The 21,578-nt window shown below is 46.2% G+C and overlaps 1 protein-coding gene across 1 annotated transcript in view; it reads right to left on the reverse strand.

Annotated features, from left to right (window-relative positions):
- The window catches only part of LOC137323889 (aryl hydrocarbon receptor-like), a 181,548-nt gene that overhangs the window by 27,259 nt on the left and 132,711 nt on the right, over positions 1 to 21,578 (reverse strand). Inside the window, exons 9-10 of the mRNA XM_067987936.1 lie at positions 10,005 to 10,146; positions 6,452 to 7,928 (exon numbers count right to left, since the gene is read on the reverse strand). Of these exons, the coding sequence (XP_067844037.1) occupies positions 6,452 to 7,928; positions 10,005 to 10,146 (1,619 nt within the window). The remainder of the gene's footprint in view (positions 1 to 6,451; positions 7,929 to 10,004; positions 10,147 to 21,578) is intronic.

Genomic DNA, 21,578 nt, shown 5'->3' on the forward strand with positions numbered 1-21,578 from the left:
TGGGGCCGATTTCAACGAGCTGAACACTGCTTTAACAGGGCAGTAACAGCATCGGAATGGGGACAGCAGACTTACCACCTCGCTCCGGTCACTGCCATCTTTAAAGGGGCCATCCCCAAAGTGGTTGTTTCAGGCGGTAAGCACTCTTTACTATGCAAATTGAGGTACTATGACGTAGGTAGGCCCCCCACCCTGGACTGAAATTTTATGGGACGCATGGGCAGAGCATGCGCTGTGCATAGTCCGCTCACGTGTCCTGGCATAGAGCAGCCTCATCAACGGTCCTTATAGGCCCCTCCCCACCACCCACCCCCCAACCTGCGGCGATGGCCCGCAACTCCCGCCGGCAGGAACAGCCAGAACCGTGGTGCGCTCTGCTGGTCGGACGCCCAAAAGTTAAGATCTACCCCTACATATCTGTACTTCATCATTACTCCAACTCTTTATGGATAATGGGTTCCAGACGTCACTTGGGGCATTAACTTTATCTAATTTAAATAATCTCATTAAATGCAGAAGGTTGATTGAAGAGTTGCTATTTAAATAAGTAGTGTTAAAAGCCTGTTATTCGGTGTGTTATGACAATGTCTTCCCTCTTGGGTGCGTGCGAGTGTAGGAAGACTTCAGATTAGCCCACCCGTACTGTCGGCTGATAATCACCACCATATGAGGAGGTAAATGTTACTGCACTTCTCACATGCGTCTTTCTTTATCGAAATAAGCTATGCTTTTACCATAAAGAATTAAAAGGTGCTTTTACAGTATCTGTTTAGCGAGAGCGGCCTGTACATTCCCCACTTTGCCTTTAACCATTTCAGTGATGTGAAGATCGTACTGGAGTCCATAAAATAACGTAGAGGTCTGATAGCTATTGAATAAAAATGCAGGGGGGCTAATTCCCTGCGTTTACAGGTACACCAGGTGACTGACCTGTACATTCAACTGGACTGAAACTTAACTGGACCAACTACATAAACGCCGTGACTACCAGAGCAGGTCAGAGGCTGGGTATTCTGCGGTGAGTGACTCACCTCCTGACTCCCCAAAGCCTTTCCAGCACCTACAAGGCACAAGTCAGGAGTGTGATGGAATACTCTCCACTTGCCTGGATGAGTGCAGCTCCAACAACACTCAAGAAACTCGACACCATCCAGGACAAAGCAGCCCGCTTGATTGGCACACCATCCACCACCCTAAACATTCACTCCCTTCACCACCGGCGCACAGTGGCTGCAGTGTGTACCATCCACAGGATGCACTGCAGCAATTCGCCAAGGATTCTTCGACAGCACCTTCCAAACCCGCGACCTCTACCACCTAGAAGGACAAGGTCAGCAGCTGCTTGGGAAGACCATCGCTTTCAAGTTCCCCTCAAAGTAACACACCATCCCGACTTAGAATATATCGCCATTACTTCAATGTTGCTGGGTCAAAATCCTGGAACTCCTGACCTAACAGCACTGTGGGAGAACCTTCACCACGTGGGCTACAGCGGTTCAAGAAGAAAGCCCACCGCCACCTTCTCAAGGGCAACTAGGGATGGGCAATAAATGCCAACCTTGCCAGAGATGCCCACATGCCAAGAATGATTTTTTTAAATTCTAAAAATCACATTTTGGTGGTTCTACAACATCATCGGTCCAGACGGGTTGGATCGTTTAAAGTAAGAAGTGCGGCCGATGAGGTTTACCATCGATCGCATGAAATGGACTCCCATCTGAAAGTCAAAATTGTAATTGTGCAACATGTATAACCTGATTTCAACCGGGTCTAAATAGGTTCAATAAACCTTATTTAAATCAAGTCGTGTACAGGATGGGATTTCTTTCTGCCATTTGCGTCACCGTTTCAATGTTGAATAATATTTGCTCATGAGAGACAGATGTTACTATTGGAGAATGGAACATTAAACTAGAACACTTCCAGTTCAAGTACAGCATAGGTTAGATGCAGAGTGAAGCTCCCTCCACACTGTCCGAACAAGAATTTCTAGATCAGGTTTAATACTATCTCAACTTCAAAAGAGCACCCCGTACTGTGATAATTTAAAACATCCCACACTAACCATCCTTTGGGCCTCTCTTCAGTGAGATTAATTAGTGCTGAGCTGGTATGGTAGGCCCTTGCCCAACAGGGACTGGATTGAGATTACCCCCAGAATCATTTCACATAGGATCTTTCTAGTCAGCAGATGGAGGTGACATTTAATTCCATTTTTGTCACCTCCTTTCCTGAATGCGCTAACTTATTAGAATGCAGTTCCATGGTTAACAGCTCTCTGATACCTCACGCAAATGGCCATTCATCGTGGGCAAATCTAGACAATGAGTGTTGGCAGGTTATTAAACTATGGGGTGGAGGTGGGGGGAACATACAACCAAGTTCACCTGACACTAAAAAGGTTAAGGGGAGATTTAATAGAGTTGTTCAAAATTATGAGGGGTTTTGATAGAGTAAATAGAGAGAAACTTTTCCAATGGCAGGCAGGTCGATAGCCAGAGGACACAGATTTAAGATAATTGGCAAAAGAACCAGAGGGAGATGAGAAGAAATATTTTTAAGCAGTGATTTGTTATGATCTAGAATGGTGGTGGAGGTAACAGATTCAACGGTAACTTTCAAAGGGCAATTGGATATGTATATATATATTTATATACTTGAAAAAGAAACATTGCAGGGCTATGGGGAAAGAGCATGGGAGTGGGACTAATTGGATAGCTCTTTCAAAGAGCTGGCACAGGCATCTTGTGCTGAATGGCCTCCTTCTGTGCTGTGAGATTCTATTACACATGGACTTTCCAGCAGGGGTCAATAAGTGGCGATCACAAGTGGGGACCCCCTTCCAGCCTGAGACACCGAGGCTCCAGTAGCTGTCTCAGATAATTTTACATAGTTTAGTGCCAACAGCAGCAGCAGCATTTTTCCCATATTAGGGAAAGGCAATTCTGGACATACGTGGTTACGCTAGATTTAGTATTAATTCCACAGAATAGAAAAGGATGATAAGTGAATACACAATACGTTAAGGGGATAGAGACCAATGCTGGCCCACTCACCCTCGAGTGGTACTAAATAATTAACCTATCAAATTGATTGTGTTTGAAAACTGAGATATAGTAGAAACTGTTTAAATGGACACCCGAGTGAAAGCCACCTTCTGTTTGCCAACTCTCCAGCATTTCCATTAACTGGGACACTCAGCTGCTCTACCAGCACACTAACAGAGCTGGGTATCTCAGCTACCCTTCTTTTTCGGTCTCCCCAGCTTTGAATCGATTTCTCACAATGATTTCCTATGGACCAATCGCGTGCTTTAGTAAGGCTGCCACAATCTGCACACCCAGTTAAGCAGGACATCTTTTCCCAGAATCTTTGTCCCCTTAAATTGACCTCAGGTTTTTTTTTCGCCTCACTCAAGAGCCTACATGACTGTGGAGGACGGAGGATGTTAAAGGTCATTTTAAAAAAATGTTTTAAATTTGTTCATGGGATGTGGGCGTCGCTGGCGAGGCCGGCATTTATTGCCCATCCCTAATTACCCTTGAGAAGGTGGTGGTGAGCCGCCGCCTTGAACTTCTGCAGTCCGTGTGGTGAAGGTTCTCCCACAGTGCTGTTAGGAAGGGAGTTCCAGGATTTTGACCCAGTGACTATGAAGGAACGCCGATATATTTCCAAGTCGGGATGGTGTGTGACTTGGAGGGGAACGTGCAGGTGGTGTTGTTCCCATGTACCTGCTGCTCGTCCTTCTAGGTGGTAGAGGTCGCAGGTTTGGGAGGTGCTGTCGAAGAAGCCTTGGCGAGTTGGTGCTGTGCATCCTGTGGATGGTACACACTGTAGCCACGGTGCGCCGGTGGTGAAGGGAGTGAATGTTTAGGGTAGTGGATGGGGTGCCAATCAAGCAGGCTGCTTTGTCCTGGATGGTGTCGAGCTTCTTGAGTGTTGTTGGAGCTACACTCATCCAGGCAAGTGGAGAGTATTCCATCACACTCCTGACTTGTGCCTTGTAGATGGTGGAAGGGCTTTGGGGAGTCAGGAGGTGAGTCACTCGCCGCAGAATACCCAGCCTCTGACCTGCTCTTGTAGCCACAGTATTTATATGGCTGGTCCAGTTAAGCTTCTGGTCAATGGTGACCCCCGGGATGTTGATGGTGGGGGATTCGGCGATGGTAATGCCGTTGAATGTCAAGGGGAGGTGGTTAGACTCTCTCTCGTTGGAGATGGTCATTGCCTGGCGCAAATGTTACTTGCCACTTATCAGTCCAAGCCTGGATGTTGTCCAGGTCTTGCTGCATGCGGGCTCGGACTGCTTCATTATTTGAGGGTTTGCGAATGGAACCGAACACTGTGCAATCATCAGCGAACATCCCCATTTCTGACCTTATGATGGAGGGAAGGTCATTGATGAAGCAGCTGAAGATGGTTGGGCCTAGGACACTGCCCTGAGGAACTCCTGCAGCAATGCCCTGGGGCTGAGATGATTGGCCTACAACAACCACTACCATCTTCCTTTGTGCTAGGTATGACTCCAGCCACTGGAGAGTTTTCCCCCTGATTCCCATTAACTTCAATTTTACTAGGGCTCCTTGATGCCACACTCGGTCAGATGCTGCCTTGATGTCAAGGGCAGTCACTCTCACCTCACCTCTGGAATTCAGCTCTTTTGTCCATATTTGGACCAAGGCTGTAATGAGGTCTGGAGCCGAGTGGTCCTGGCTGAACCCAAACTGAGCATTGGTGAGCAGGTTATTATTGGTGAGTAAGTGCCGCTTGATAGCACTGTCTACGACACCTTCCATCACTTTGCTGATGATTGAGAGTAGACTGATGGGGTGGTAATTGGTCGGATTGGATTTGTCTTGCTTTTTGTGGACAGGACATACCTGGGCAATTTTCCACATTGTCGGGCAGATGCCAGTGTTGTAGCTGTACTGGAACAGCTTGGCTAGAGGCAGAGCTAGTTCTGGAGCACACGTCGTCAGCACTACAGCCGGGATACAGTGGGGTCACTATGCCAGGATGGGACAGGCTTGATAGACCAACTGGTTTTTGCCTGTCCTCTTCCCCCTTCCCGAGCTCATCTCAACCATCAGACCCACCTCCTGCTCTCTCGACCCTATTCCCCCTAAACTGCTGACCACTCAACTTCCCCTCCTGACCCCCATGCTTGCTGACATTGTAAATGGTTCCCTCTCCTCAGGTACTGACCCCCTCCCTTTCAAAACCACTGTCCTCACCCCCTTCTCAAAAAAACCCTCACCCCTCTGCCTTTGCAAATTGTCACCCCATCTCCAACCTCCTTTTCCTCTCCAAAGTTCTTGAATGTGTTGCTGCTTCCTAAATCTGTACCTGTCTCTCCCTCAACTCCGTTTGAACCTCTCCAGTCAGGTTTCCGCCCCTCTCACAGCACTAAAACTGTCCGAACCAAAGTCACAAATTACATTCTCTATAACTGTGACCAAGGGGCACTATTCCTCATCGTCCTCCTATACCTTTGACATGGTTGACCACGCCATCCTCCCCTCTTCTGTTGTCCGGCTCGGTCGGACTTCCCTTGATTGGTCCCACTCTCGCCCATCTGATTGTAGCCAAAGCACCTTTACCAATGGCTTCTCTTCCCGACCCTGTACCCCGTCACCTTTGGAGTTCCCCAGGATCTGTCTTTGTCCCACTCCTTTTCCTCATCTACTTGCTCCCTTGGCGACATCATATTTAGTTTTTAACTGAGTCACACAGTTGGCTGAACTACTAAGAGACTCGGGGCAATTTTAACCTAACTCGCATGTTGGGAAACTGACGGGACCAGGTGCAATGCTGTCAATGGAGTAATATCGGACAGGGTGTAAATCCCAGCAGTTTCCTGACTGGCAAGTTAGGTTTAAATTGCCCCGTTTTTCTGCCTAACTGGATGGACAAGATTTAGCTGTCTTCTTAAACCAGCAGGTCAGCCCATTGGAAATCATGGAGAGAAATTAGTATTCCATTCAATCATCCACACAAAGGAGACGTCCTGCTTACAATGGAAATGTCCTGCTTGAGTAGCTTCTTTATATCGGTCAGCCTCTGCCAGTATATCTACTTCAGGTTAAATTCAGAACAAAAGTAACTTGGTAATTAGAAAAAGCATTTTGCCCATCAAGATGGGTCATTCTATAGGCCACGTGCAATATTTCCTGCCATGAACTCTACAATTTGGTTTAGCTCCCGAAGAAAAGTTCTGCAGGAATTCTCCCGAATCCCCAAATGTTATCAAGCACACTCCGGAATGCGCATCCATTCTCACAAGTCCGCTATTTAACTCTGGTCTGCTACCCTCCAGGCAATCATGTTCCTGTCCCCTGTGGACTATTTGATCATCTCGGTCTATACCGCCCCCTGGAACCACCAGTTTCCTTCCCAAACAGACACAAGTAAAATAAGACTGTCAGCAAAATGGAAGCTTGAATTTGGTTACCTCGTGGATATTGTCCTGGGATACAGATGATGGAAACAACCCATAAGGGTCCACCATAGGTTGCAGCGGCTGAGAACACAGATCCACAAATTGGTTACTGGAAGGATTCACGGGCTGGTACTGGCAGAAAGGAGTTCCTTGAACCTGCTGCTTCTGTGGGAAGGTCTGATAAGTGGAAGATGTAGCAAGAAAACCGTGGTACTGGCTATCGTCACCAGTTCCTCCGTTCATCGTTAACTCCATATACGGTGCCCCGCCCATATGACAATCCGTGCTCGGGGTGATCGCATTTGGAGCAAAAGGCGGACACATTGTCTGTGGCTGTTGGTAAGAATCCAGGTTTTGACTAACATCGTAGCCAGCGAAGTGATCCGGTTTGTATGAAATCGGCTGATCGACTGCCGACGGGCAACTATAATTTTGCCACTGGTGATAGGCGCTCAATTGTAAATTTGTCGGACAGCGAGAATTCATTCCATTGACTAGAACTTGCTCATCGACTTTTGGTTTGAACTGGCACTGGGTGTGCAGGTGCATTTTTAGCTGCTGTTGCTGCTGAAGGATGGGCTCCTCCTGGGTTGCTTGAGACTGGAGTCCATTACTGGACTGTAAGTGCTGACCCCAGGGCTGGTCATTCTGTTGGGCATGTGGCGGGAGGTCTTGCTGCTGCAGCATCTGTTGGGCTGAATGCAATGTGTCCTGGTGCTGATGGAAGTGCTGGGAGGAATACTGAGACTCTTTTCCTGAGGGTTTGGATGAATACATCAAAGGGTTTGTAGCCGGAGTTTGGGAACAATCTGATAATGGATAAGTTTGCTGGTTTCCAAGGAGCTCCTGATCGTTTTTAATTATAATTGAGTCATGGACATAGGACAAGATTTCATTATTTGTCAAAATGTCATTTAACGATGGGACATATTCAGGGTTCGTTTCCACCCTCACCATCCTCTCATCAAATAGGAGGAGCTCCAAGTCTTCCGCACCAAGTCCCAGATTTTCTAGCGCACTGAATAAATCGCTATTTAAACAATTGTCATCACCAACCAGGTTGAGGGAGTCCAACGTGGACGACAAGGGATCAAGTTGCCCAGCATTGGCTTCTTGCTGGTTGAGCTCACTTGCATCATTGGGAACCAAATGCCAGTTTTCTCTTGCTGTGCATCCAGAGTCGCCAGCCTCGCTGAAGAAACTGCTGCTGTAGGAATATTTGGGCTCAGGTGCGGCATGGCAGACATATACGGACTCATCCTGTTGCATCATTGCGCCCAGAAGGGAACTGGGATCCACATTTTTCTGTTCCAGCTCGGTTTTGTTCGACACGTTCTTTTTACCTCTAGTGTTTTTTCCTTTTGCCTGCAATGGGTCAGGGAGCCCCGGAATGGAACAGGCCGTTTGGTAGAGCAACGCCTCGCCTGTCGCGAAGGTGAATGGCAGATGTAGTGAACGTTTTCGGAGCTCTTCCCCTCCTTCCTCGCCACTGTGTAAAGTGGAAAGAAGAACAAAAAAAAAAATCAGTCACTTCAGTGTTTATGAGTATGCTTAAAATACCAAGTGGGCCTTAGATTAGGCTTCAAGTGGAGATATCCGCTCAGTATTTGGAAAATGTATCAAAGCAAAACATCAAGAACCTCAGTTGGAGCTCCCCCAATGGCTCATTGAAAATATACCACATGTTGCGATACTCAGCCACGCAGGCTGAGACGATCCCAAGTTTCATCCGTAGTCTACGTTGAGTTAGCTGATCTTAGCTAACATGGAGGTAGAGGCACAATCATATCCCTCAGTATCCCTGTGTTACGGAGGGGGGAAAATTAGCCAGGGTTCCTGCTTTTGATCACTTGTCAAGTGATCCTTGCTGGAAAGTGAGCTTGTATAAGCATAGGATGAAGAATTGTATTAGGGTGGGTTGTGATGCCCTCCATGGCTGGGCAGCCTACTGATACTCGGTGTCTAGGCTCACACATAAAATATGGCATCTGTTGGACCCATAGCCCAAGAAGGAATCGGGGTCTTTCATGAGAAGATGAGGAGGGAAAAACTGAGGAAAAAAAAAGTAGAATAACTCGACACACCTTGATCTATTTTAATGAACAAACCGTTAGGGTTTCTATGGCAATGTGATGTACTTCATTTGTGGTTTGTTTAAAAAAAGGGGGTGAGGTGAATCTAACTGTGAGGGACGTCAGTGCTGGAAACATAACATTGCACAACATTTGAGCACTCCCAGGTCATGTATTGTAATGGTTAGAAGCAGTTCAGATTCCCCACCAGTCAGACTCAATATTCACAACCCAAGAGCCAGGCTAACAACCCCTGCCGCACTGGTCTGGCAACCATGTTGACCACATCAACTATTCTTTCCATTTTTGTTTAAACAAGGCCAAAAACTATGGACAGTTCTTGTGCTGAACACCTGTATCAACTGGGTTGAGATTGTGAGTTGAGCAAGTCCAGCTTTCCTGATGGGTCAGTGCATAAATACACTGTGTGGTGTAACACTGGGTCATAGTGACGCCGAAGGACCCAGGTTTGATCCCTGATCTGTTCTAAATTAGATGATCTCAGCTGGAGTGGTAAATGGGATTATTACAAGTGGCGTCAGTGCCCCTGGGTTGGGAGAGCAGGGAGGGGCAGGGTTATCACCACCTTTCAATGCAGTGGTCCCTGCCCTCTCTATTTCGTGGGCACACTGAGAAAGGCTCGTCTGTGATGCCTCCAAGAATAGCCCACTATCCAGATTCACAGGAAGAATGGCCGCTCGCAAAGGTACTGAGGGCACCAATTGCCCTGATCACGTATTCTAGCTTCAGCCACGCCTTCAGAAGGGCGGGGGGAGGTGGGAGTTCTCCGCTTCAGGGCAGAGTTGGATCTGTCCCTCTGTATCCATCACAACCCCAACCCATTTTCCTGGGTTGTTGCTCAAATCATATGTACGGAGGCCTCCCGGCAAAATTGTAGGAGGCCGCTACAAGGCCCTCTCCCTTCACGAGGGGAACTCCGGGTCTTTTATTCCATCAGGGATCTGGGACCTGCAACCCCCTTGCTGTTATTTGCATGCAGCGGGGAAGCAGCGATCAGTGGCAATACTAGTGGGGGCAGGGGAAGGAAAATCACGGTCGGAGCAAATTTTCCATCATTCTCATTCATGATCCCACCCACATTCGGAAGGGATCGTGGAGAAGAATTCCCTCTCCCGGTCGGCCAGAAAGACAGACAAATCTTCTATCCCATCTGTCTGGCTAACTGAAACCCGGGTTACAAAGCTGAGAGAAAAGTTTTGTAACCCACTGCGTCACACAGTCTCCTCTGTATCTTGCATTTTCTTCGTTTTAAAAGCTTTAACAACCACTCAGGTTGCAGTCTATATGCCCACAAATGATTATTTGACAAGTGAACAGCTTTTGTTGCTCTACATTACAAACAATAGGAAATGTAACACCGGTATATTCTTTAAGAACCAAAGAAGGAGAATGCAACACTGAAAGGGAATCAAGTAGCAAGAAAGGAAGGATGACAGTGACAGGTTGAACAACCTTTTGGCCAGGTAACTCACACTAAAGGCCTCTGCGTTGCTATGATATAATCCGGTTTTCCATTTTTGTACACCAGTCTTGCGTTTGCTTGGACCCACGCCCATTGGTTGTCTTTGGTCAGCAGTCTGAACACAGTCAGGCCGCTCTCGCCTGTTTTAATCACTGGAACAGAAATAAAAGTCAGTGTGAGCACAGGTATTCTGGCCAAGTGGCCTCTTTGGAGAGGGTGCAGAGGAGATTTACTAGAATAGATCCAAGGATGAGGTACTTCAGTTACGTGGAGAGGCTAGAGAAGCTGAGATTGTTCTCCTTAGAGCAGAGGAGGTTAAGGGGAGATTTAATAGAGGTGTTCAAAATTATGAAGGGTTTTGATAGAGTAAATAAAGAGAAACTGTTTCCACTAGGAGAAGGGTCGGTACCCTGAGGACACAGATTTAAGATAATTGGCAAAATAACCAGAGGGGAGATGAGAATTTTTTTTAATGCAGCAAATTGTTATGCATTGCCTGAAATGGTGGTGGAAGCAGATTCAATAGTAACTTTCAAAAGGGAACTGGATATATACTTGAAAAGGAAAAATTTGTAGCATTATGGGAAAGAGTAGAGGAGTAGGACTAATTGGATAGCTCTTTTAAAAAGCTGGCACAGGCACGATGGGCTGAATGGCCTCCTTCTGTGCTGTATGATTTTATGATTCTGTGCTAAAATTTCTCTGATTCCATGTTGCTTGTCGAAGATCAACAAAGCTGCAGTTGAGAACATCCCAGTGATAACTAAAGCCTTGCACAACTATGGAAACGATGAAGAACAGCCTCTATGCCAGATATTAGAATTTATGGGCACTTTATGTGAAGTGTATCCTGAAATTGTCTCCATCTCTCTGTTTTCCAGCATTCATTATTGGCCATTCAGCAACTCGAGCCTGTTCCACCATTCAATTAGATCATGGCTGATCCGAATCTCAACTCCATCCACCCGCCTTGGTTCTGTAACTTTTAATACCCTTACCTAACAAAAGTCTATCTATCTCAGTTTTGAAATTTTCAATTAACCCAGCCTCAACAGCTTTTTGGGGGAACAGAGTTTCGGATTTCACTACCCTTTGTGTGAAGAAGTGTTTCCTGACATCACCCTTGAACGGCCTAGCTCTAATTTTAAGGTTATGTCCCTCTTGTTCTGGACTCCCCACCAGAGGAAGAGGAAATAGTTTCTCTCTACCTACCCTATCAATTCCTTTACTCATCTTAAACACCTCAATTAGATCACCCCTTAATATTCTATACTCGAGGGAACACAAGCCTAATCTATGCAATGGGGACATAATGAATCTGTGCATTGCTCGCAGTTCTCCAGCTTAACTTCACGTCATTCAAGAGGATACTCATGCCATCAGTGCGGGGGTTATTTAGTGATAACTGTCTGCAACTTTATCGCAACACTGTTGTCACAAATTCAGGTCTGTCAGTCGCTCCTATAAGTGGTCTGAGCACCTTACTTTTGTGGGAGATAACTCACACTGGCCTATATCTACTAACATGATAGTGTAACCCAAGGATGTAACAATATTATCCCCTTGTGATCTGGGCTGGATATTTGCACCTTTCACACAAATGTTTCTTCAATCTCTCCGCAGGCGGTACAAAATAACACTTGGTGACGCAAGACTTGATACGAATTGTTAAGCTGCTTCATTTCATAGCAAGTCAACATTCAAAGCAACAGTTATGATCAATCAGTACAACTTAACTTTGTGTAATGATACAAAGTAAAGAACAAGTCATGTTTCCCCACATCTCACTTGACTTAAACAAGATGTCTTCTAACTATTCTAACTAGGAATGGGAAGGTCCCTGCATTTAAGATGTTAGCAACACCTTGTCTAGATCAGTCCTGTGTGCTAGAGTTAAATCCAGATAGTAAAGTTTAGGAAACGTGTGTTGATTTTTACCTAAGAAAGGATATACTTGCCATAGAGGGAGTGCAACAAAGGTTCACCAGACTGATTCCTGGGATGGCGGGATTGTCGTATGAGGAGAGATTGGGTAAACTAATGTAAGGAATCTTACAACACCAGGTTATAGTCCAGGTTAGAAGAATGAGAGGTGATCACATTGAAACATACAAAATTCTTACAGGACTCTACAGGGTAGATGCAGGGAGGATGTTTCCCCTGGCTGGAGAGTCTAGAACCAGGGGTCACAGTCTCAGAATAATGGATAGGCCATTTAGGACTGAGATGAGGAGAAATTTCTTTTGAGGGTGGTGAATCTTTAGAATTCTCTACCCCAGAGGGCTGTGGAGGCTCAGTCATTGATTACATTCAAAACAGAGATTGATAGATTTCTAGATATTAAAGGCATCAAGGAATATGGGGATAGTGCAGGAAAACGGCATTGAGGTAGAAGGTCAGCCATGATCTTGTTGAATGGCGGAGCAGGTTTGAGGGGCCGGATGGCCTACACCTGCTTCTATTTCTTATGTTCTACAATGTGCCAGCTTTGGATATGCAGCTGATTGGAAGCTCATTGACAGATGCCCAGCTAGCAGCCATGGAATGGGTAGATTGACCCTTAATCTGCAACCTGGGCTTCTTCCCTACAAGATGGAAGTAGAGTAAGATGCGATCAACCATCCATTTAGATATGTCCTTCTTAGCAATCAGTTTGCCTCAACAACAACAACTTGCATTTATATAGCATAGTAAAACGTCCCAAGGCGCTTCACAGGAGTGTTATCAAATAAAATTTGACACTGAACCACATAAGGAGGTACTAGGACTGGTGACGAAAAGCTTGATGAGAAAGGTAAGTTTTAAAGAGCATCTTAAAGGAGGAAAGGTAGAGAAGCAGAGAGGTTTAGGGAGGGAATTTAGGGCCTAGGCAGCTGAAAGTATGGCCGCTAATGGTGGAGCGATGAAAATCGGGGATGCGCAAGAGGCCAGAATTTGGAGGAGCGCAGAGACCTCGGAGAGTAGTAGGGCTGGAGGAGGTTACAGAGATAGAGTGGGGCAAGGCCATGGAGGGTTTTGAAAACAAGGATGAAAATTTTAAAATAGAGGCTTTGCCGGACCAGGAGCCAATGTAGCTCAGCGAGCACAGGGGTGATGGGTGAACAGGACTTGGTGCGAGTTAGGATATGAGCAGCAGAGTTTTAGATAAGCTCAAGGTTCTTGAATTATAGGAAAACAAATAACTGCCAGGATCGGCTAAATTGGTCTGAGAAGCTCATAACTCAGGGTTGTGTGGAAACAATGGGGTAAAAATTCCATTGCACCACTGCTTGCTTCTGTATATCACTAAATTGCTCACTCACTTGTGCAATTTTCCATCCACTAAAGTTAAGTAGATCAAATATCACGGGTTGGGAATGCACAATTTTGCAATATGCCCTCCCAATCCAAGGAATGACATAATTGAATATTTACCTCAATGTTCCAGTCTTGACTTATATGGCAGCAGTTAAATCAGTGGGACAACTTCTTGACCTAAATAAAACTAGGAAATGACCTTGGATAAAAACTCTGAGTGAGTCTTAAAGACTGCCCTGTCAGAATGCCAAACCAAGTAAGACTGATCTACAATAAGTCTATGCCGTTCACTAACTCAGTGAGCCAAAACTAACTAACTGTGTATCTTCCCCTGTAACAAATTTTAACCAACATCGTGGAAGAGATTCAAAGGGTGGGTACATTACATTGCAAAGAACTAAATTAGGGCCCTGATTGGAAACTCACTGAGGACCTAACTGGGCACAACTTTCGAATAGCTTGTATAAAACAAGAGACCAACTGGGAGTCCCCTAATGATCCAAATGGAAAGAGGTCATGAAATATTAAAATAGCTGCAACATAAACCCAAACAGAACTAATTTTTAAGACAACATTGACAGATGCTAAAGATACTCTAAAATATGCAGGATATTTCATGAGATAGGAACATTTTTGACTTTGAATAACACTATGCAATCTCCTCTCATTTAGTGCTATAAGCCCTTGTGTGTCAGCTTGGCTCAGTAGATAACATTCTCTCCTTTAAAAGTTGTGGCTTCAAGCTCCACTCCAGGACTTGAGTACGTAATCTAAGCTGACAACTCATTGTAGCATCACAGGTCCCAATTTTAGATGAGATGTTAAACAGAGGCACTGTTTCCCTATTCAGATGGACATAAAAGATCCCATGGCACCATTTGAAGAACACAGAGTTCTCCTGGTTTCCTGGCCACCACCGAAAACAAGTTAACTGGTTATTCATCTCCTTTGCTGTTTTTGGGACTTTGCTGTGTGCAAACTGACTGTTGTGGCTGCCTTTTTAAGAACAGTGACTACACTTCAAAAGTAATCCATTGGCTTTGAAGCACTTTGGGACATTCAGAGATGTTAATGTACTATATAAAGGCAAGTTCTTTCTTTCTTAATGGATGGGAGACCCTGATGTAGTGGTCATCATCTTTCAATATCCAGGACATCAATTGGATTCAGATACAACTTCTGACTCTCCGACTTTGAAAATGGATACCTGCGGAGAGGCAGTGGAATCCTGCCTCTGCCCGTTGCCATGACATATGTGAACAATGATTTGTGGGGCTAACATGGGGGTTACCAGTCTGATTTTTGCTCTGCAAGCTCGTATCTTCCGGGCCATCCATGAGATCAGAGAAAATAGAGGAAACAGACACAACTGTGGCCAGGAGAAGGAGAAACTGACATGGGCACTGCCCTCAGCAGGAAGGCAAACAGGTCCTGAAAACATTCTGGATTGCCCACTCGTCAGGATAGACTATGAGACCACAACCGAAATGCACTGCCTGAAAGGTGGTGGAAGCAGATTCAACAGTAACTTTCAAAAGGGAATGGATTAATACTTGATGGGGAAATAATTGTAGAGCTATGGAGAAAGAGCAGGGGAGCGAGACTAATTGGATAGTTCTTTCAAAGAGCCGGCACAGCAATATGGGCTGAATGGCCTCTTCCTTTGATGTATGATTCTATATTATCTACCTCAACTAAATGCTAAGCCAAGACAGTAATTTTGTTACTCAGATGTCAGTGTACTAGAAGGCCTGCATCTCAACAAAAGTGAGCGGGAACCATTCCCTCTCCCACTTGATGATATAGAAACCACCACAATGCCATCCAACCACAAGTACTGGCTCCCTACATTTGGTCTTTGATCGGGGCAGCAACTAACCTTGGAAAATGCTGTGATCTGTTTTGGTGGCTGCCTATACCTGTGTGAACAAATCATGCCAATGGGCCTGGTGACATGCCACCCTAACCTGATCAGAATCTTGTTGGAGACCAGTTCCTGTAGGCAGATGAGAATGTTCTAAAATTGGCCCTTGGGTCTTTGCTGATGACAGGATTCCAATCTGTCCAGTAATGGCAGGGACAGATTAGAACGCTGTCATTAGCTCTTACTGATTCTGCCATGTCACTGTCTGTTTTATTCAGTACGTTGAATCAGTCAGGCAGTATGCTCAGTGATTTCCCAGCAAACTGTCTGGGGAAGGGCATCAGATTCTCCAGTTTCCTCAAATCCTCCCAACACAAAGGGATTCCATGGATATCTCATAGGAGGAGCTCCCAAGACAAATGTTGCTGTCAGAGGACCATACTTTTACACACAGTGGGGCTACGGCACAAATTGGAATTTTCCACCCAGCACAGAGAGTATACCTAAGCTGGACTGTAGCTATTCCTTTGACACTGACCCATGCAATACATCGCCAGCGAGGAGGAAAATTCCAATTGGTGCCGTAGCCTCTCGTGTTAAAGCTGGTTTGATTAGCCAGCTTAAGTCAGATTAAAGACCCCCACGATTATTGCATTACCTTTGTTACAAGCTCCTCTTATTTCTTGATTAATACTCTGTCCAACAGTACAACTACTGTTAGGGGGCCTATAAACTACTCCCACCAGCATTTTCTGCCCCTTGCTATTTCTTATCTCCCTCAATAGTGATTCTACTTCCTGATCTTCCGAGCCAAGATTCTTTCTCAATACTGCCTTTATGTCATCCTTTATCAGGTCTCCTTCCCTGAGGAAGGATATACTTGTCATAGAGGCGGTGCAATAAAGGTTCACTAGACTGATTCCTGGGATGAGAGGGTTGGCCTAAGAGGAGAGATTGAGTAGAATGGGCCTATACTCTATGGAGTTTAGAAGAATGAGAGGTCATCTCATTGAAACATACAAGATTCTGAGGGGGCTTCACAGGATAGATGCTGTGAGGCTGTTTCCCTGGCTGGAAATTCTAGAACTAGGGGGCATAGTCTCAGGATAAGGAGTCGGCCATTTAGGACTGAGATGAGGAGAAATTTCTTCACTCAGAGGGTTGTGAATCTTTGGAATTCTCTACCCAGGAGGGCTGTGGCTACTCTGTCCTCGAGTATATTCAAGGTTGACAGCAATAGATTTTTGGGCTCTAAGGGAATCAAGGGATATGGGGATGGGGCGGGAAAAGGGAGTTGAGCTCGAAGATCAGCCATGATCTTAATGAATGCCGGAGCAGGCTCGAGGGGACCATGACCTACACCTGCTCCTATCCTAATATAGACTGGGATAACAATAATAAGGGGCACGGAGGGGGAGAAATTTTTGAAATGTGTTCAGGATAACTTTCTTAACCAGTACGTTTCTGGCCCAACGAGGAAGGAGGCATTGCTGGACTTGGTTCTAGGGAATGAGGTGGGCCAAATGGAGCAAGTGTCAGTGGGGGAGCATTGAGGGAGGCAGCGATCATAGCATCATAAGGTTTAGAAAAGCTATGGAAAAGGGCATGGACCACTCTAAAGTCAAAATACTCAATTGGAGGAGAGCCATTTTCAATGGGATGGGAACAGATCTGGCCCAGGTAAATTAGAATCAAAGATTGGCAGGCAAAACTGTAATTGAACAGTGGGCGGCCATTAAAGGGGAGATGGTTCGTATACAGTCTAGGTGCATTCCCACGAGGCAGAAAGGTAGGACAACTAAAGCCAGAGCTCCCTGGATGACAAAAGAGATAGTGAGTAAGATGAAAGAGAAAAAAGGGGAGTATGACAGATATTACGTTGATAACACGTGAGAATCAGGCAGAATATAGAAAGTTCAGAGGGGAAGTGAAAAAGGAAATGAGAGGGGCAAAGACAGAGTATGCATGTGTGAAAGAGCATGCTGGGAGAAGCACCAGGTGTACCTAAAAATGAGGTGCCAACCTGGTGAAGCTACAACACAGGACTACATGCATGCTAAACAGCGGAAGCAACATGCTATAGACAAAGCTAAGCAATTCCACAACCAATGGATCAGATCAAAGCTCTGCAGTTCTGCCACATCCAGTTCTGAATGGTGGTGAACAATTAAACAACTAACAGGAGGAGGAGGCTCTGTAAACATCCCCATCCTCGATGATGGCGGAGTCCAGCACGTGAGTGCAAAAGACAAGGTTGAAGCGTTTGTAACCACCTTCAGCCAGAAGTGCCGAGTGGATGACCCACCTTGACTTCCTCCCGTTATCCCCACCATCACAGAAGCCAGTCTTCAGCCAATTCGATTCACTCCACGTGATATCAAGAAACAGCTGAGTGCACTGGATACAACAAAGGCTATGGGCCCCGACAACATCACGGCTGTAGTGCTGAAGACTTGTGCTCCAGAACTAGCCACGCCTCTAGTCAAGCTGTTCCAGAACAGTTACAACACCGGCATCTACCCGACAATGTGGAAAATTGCCCAGATATGTCCTGTCCACAAAAAGCAGAACAAATCCAATCCGGCCAATTACCACCCCATCAGTCTACTCTCAATCATCAGCAAAGTGATGGAAGGTGTTGTCGACAGTGCTATCAAGCGGCACTTACTCACCAATAACCTCCTCACCGATGCTCAGTTTGGGTTCCGCCAGGACCATTCGGCTCCAGACCTCATCACAGCCTTGGTCCAAACATGGACAAAAGAGCTGAATTCCAGAGGTGAGGTGAGAGTGACTGCCCTTGACATCAAGGCAGCATTTGATCGAGTGTGGCACCAAGGAGCCCTAGTAAAATTGAAGTCAATGGGAATCAGGGGGAAAAATCTCCAGTGGCTGGAGTCATACCCAGCAAAAAGGAAGATGGTAGTAGTTGTTGGAGGCCAATCATCTCAGCCCCAGGACATTGCTGCAGGAGGTCCTCAGGGCAGTGTCCTAGGCCCAACCATCTTCAGCTACTTCATCAATGACCTTCCATCCATCATAAAGTCAGAAACGGGGATGTTCGCTGATGATTGCACAGTGTTCAGTTCCATTCACAACCGCACAGATAATGAAGCAGTCCATGCTCGCATGCATCAAAACCTGGACAACATCCAGGCTTGGGCTGATAAGTGGCAAGTAACATTTGCGCCAGATAAGTGCCAGGCAATGACCATCTCCAATAAGAGAGAGTCTAACCACCTCCCCTTGACATTCAACGGCATTACCATCGTCGAAACCCCATCATCAACATCCTGAGAGTGAACATTGACCAAAAACTTAACTGGACCAGCCACATAAATACTGTGGCTACAGGAGCAGGTCTGAGGCTGGGTATTCTGCGGCAAGTGACTCACCTCCTGACTCCCCAAAGCCTTTCCACCATCTACAAGGCACAAGTCAGGAGTGTGACGGAATACCTTCCACTTGCCTGGATGAGTGCAGCTCCAACAACACTCAAGAAGCTCGACACCATCCAGGACAAAGCAGCCCGCTTGATTGGCACCCCATCCACCAGTCGAAACATTCACTCCCTTCAACACCGGCGCACCATGGCTGCAGTCTGTATAGGATGCGCTGCAGTCTGTATAGGATGCACTGCAGCAACTCGCCAAGGCTTCTTTGATAGCACCTCCCAAACCCGCAACCTCTACCACCTAGAAGGACAAGGGCAGCAGGCACATGGGAACAACACCACCTACACGTTCCCCTCCAAGTCACACACAATCCTGACTTGGAAATATATCGCCGTTCCTTCATCGTCGCTGGGTCAAAATCCTGGAACTCCCTTCCTAACAGCACTGTGGGAGAACCTTCACCACACGGACTGCAGCAGTTCAAGGCGGCGGCTCACCACCACCTTCTCAAGGGTAATTAGGGATGGGTAATAAATGCTGGCCTTGCCAGCGACGCCCACATCCTATGAACGAATAAAAAAAAACAATAGACTGGCGGCCAACATAAAAGTGAATCCAAAAGTCTTCCTTAGGCATGTAAACAGTAAACGGGTAATAAGAGGGGTGGGACCAATTAGGGACCATAAAGGAGATCTACTCATGGAGGCAGAGGGGATGGCCAAGGTACTAAATGGAGTACTTTGCATCTGTCTTTACTAAGGAAGAAGATGCTGCCACAGTCTCAGTAAAGGAAGATTTAGTTGAGATACTGGATGGGCTAAAAATTGATAAAGAAGAAGTACTGGAAAGGCTAGCTGTACTTAAAGTAGATAAGTCACCCGGTCCGCATGAGATGTACCCTAGGTTGCTGAGGGAAGTAAGGATGGAAATTGCGGAGGTACTGGCCATAATCTTCCAAATATCCATAGATACGGGGGGTGGTGTCAGAGGACTGGAGAATTGCAAATGTTACACCCTTGTTCAAAAAAACGTGGAAGGATAAACCCAGCAACTATAGGCCAGTCAGTTTAACCTCAGTGGTGAGGAAACTTTTAGAAACGATAATCTGGGACAGAATTAACAGTCACTTGGATGAGGGTGGATTGATTAGGGAAAGCCAGTGTGGATTTGTTTAAGGCAAATTATGTTTAACTAACCTGATAGAGTTTTTTGATGAGGTAACAGAGAGGGTAGATGAGGGCAATGCAGTTGATGTGGTGTATATGGACTTTCAAAAGGAGTTTAATAACGTGCCGCATGGTAGGCTTATCATCAAGATTGTGGCCCATGGAATAAAGGGGGCAGTAGCAACATGGATACAGAATTGGCTAAGGGACAGGAAACAGGCAGTAGTGGTGAACGGTTGTTTTTCGGACTGGAGGGAGGTGTTCAGTGGTGTTCCCCAGGGGTCAGTGCTGGGACCACTGCTTTTCTTGATACATATTAATGACTTGGACTTGGGTGTACAGGACACAATTTCAAAATTTGCAGATGACACAAAGCTTGGAAGGGTAGTAAACAGTGAGGAGGATAGTGATAGATTCAAGAGGATATAGACAGGCTGGTGGCATGGGCGGACACGTGGCAATTAAATTTGACTCAGAAAAATGCGAAGTGATACATTTCGGTAGGAAGAACGAGGAGAGGCAATATAAACTAGAGGGCACAACTCTAAAAGGCGTACAATAACAGAGGTCTGGGGTATATGTGCACAAATCATTGAAGGTTGCAGGGCAGGTTGAGAAAGCGGTTAAAAAAGCATACGGGATACTGGGCTTTATAAATAGAGGCATAGAGTACAAAAGTATGGAAGTTATCACGAAACTTTATAAAACACTGGTTCAGCCACAACTAGAGTACTGTGTCCAGTTCTGGACAATGCACTTCAGGAAGAATGTGGAAGGCCTTAGAGAGGGTGCAGCAAGACCTGGACAACATCCAGGCTTGCGCTGATAAGTGGCAAGTAACATTCGCACCAGACAAGTGCCAGGCAATGACCATCTCCAACAAGAGAGAGTCTAACCATCTCCCCTTGACATTCAACAGCATTACCATCACCGAATCCTGCACCATCAACATCCTGGGGGTCACCACTGACCAGAAACTTAACTGGACCAGCCACATAAATACTGTGGCTACAAGCGCAGGTCTGAGGCTGGGTATTCTGCAGCGAGTGACTCACCTCCTGACTCCCCAAAGCCTTTCCATCATCTACAAGGCACAAGTCAGGAGTGGATGGAATACTCTCCACTTGCCTGGGTGAGTGCAGCTCCAACAACACTCAAGAAGCTCGACACCATCCAGGACAAAGCAGCCCGCTTGATTGGCACCCCATCCACCACCCTAAACATTCACTCCCTTCACCGCCGGCGCACCATGGCTGCAGTGTGTACCATCCACAGGATGCATTGCAGCAACTCGCCAAGGCTTCTTTGACAGCACCTCCCAAACCCGCAACCTCTACCACCTAGAAGGACAAGGACAGCAGGCACATGGGAACACCACCTGCACGTTCCCCTCCAAGTCACACACCATCCCGACTTGGAAATATATTGCCGTTCCTTCATCGTCGCTGGGTCAAAATCCTGGAACTCCCTTCCTAACAGCACTGTGGGAGAACCTTCACCACACGGACTGCAGCGGTTCAAGGCGGCTCACCACCACCTTCTCAAGGGCAATTAGGGATGGGCAATAAATGCTAGCCTTGCCAACGACGCCCACATCCCATGAACAAATAAAAATGATTTACTAGAATGATTCCAAGGATGAGGGACTTTCGTTACGTGGATAGACTGGAGAAGCTGGGGTTGTTCTCCTTGGAACAGAGACGGTTGCGAGGAGATTTGATAGAGGTATTTAAAATCATGAAGGGTCTAGACAGAGTAGATAGAGAGAAACTGTTCCCATTGGCGGAAGGGTCAAGAAGCAGAGGACATAGATTTAAGGTGACTGGCAAAAGAACCAAAGGTGACAAGAGGAAAAACCTTTT

Source organism: Heptranchias perlo, chromosome 7 (genome assembly GCF_035084215.1).
Source record: "Heptranchias perlo isolate sHepPer1 chromosome 7, sHepPer1.hap1, whole genome shotgun sequence".
In the NCBI taxonomy this organism is placed as follows: Eukaryota; Metazoa; Chordata; class Chondrichthyes; order Hexanchiformes; family Hexanchidae; genus Heptranchias; species Heptranchias perlo.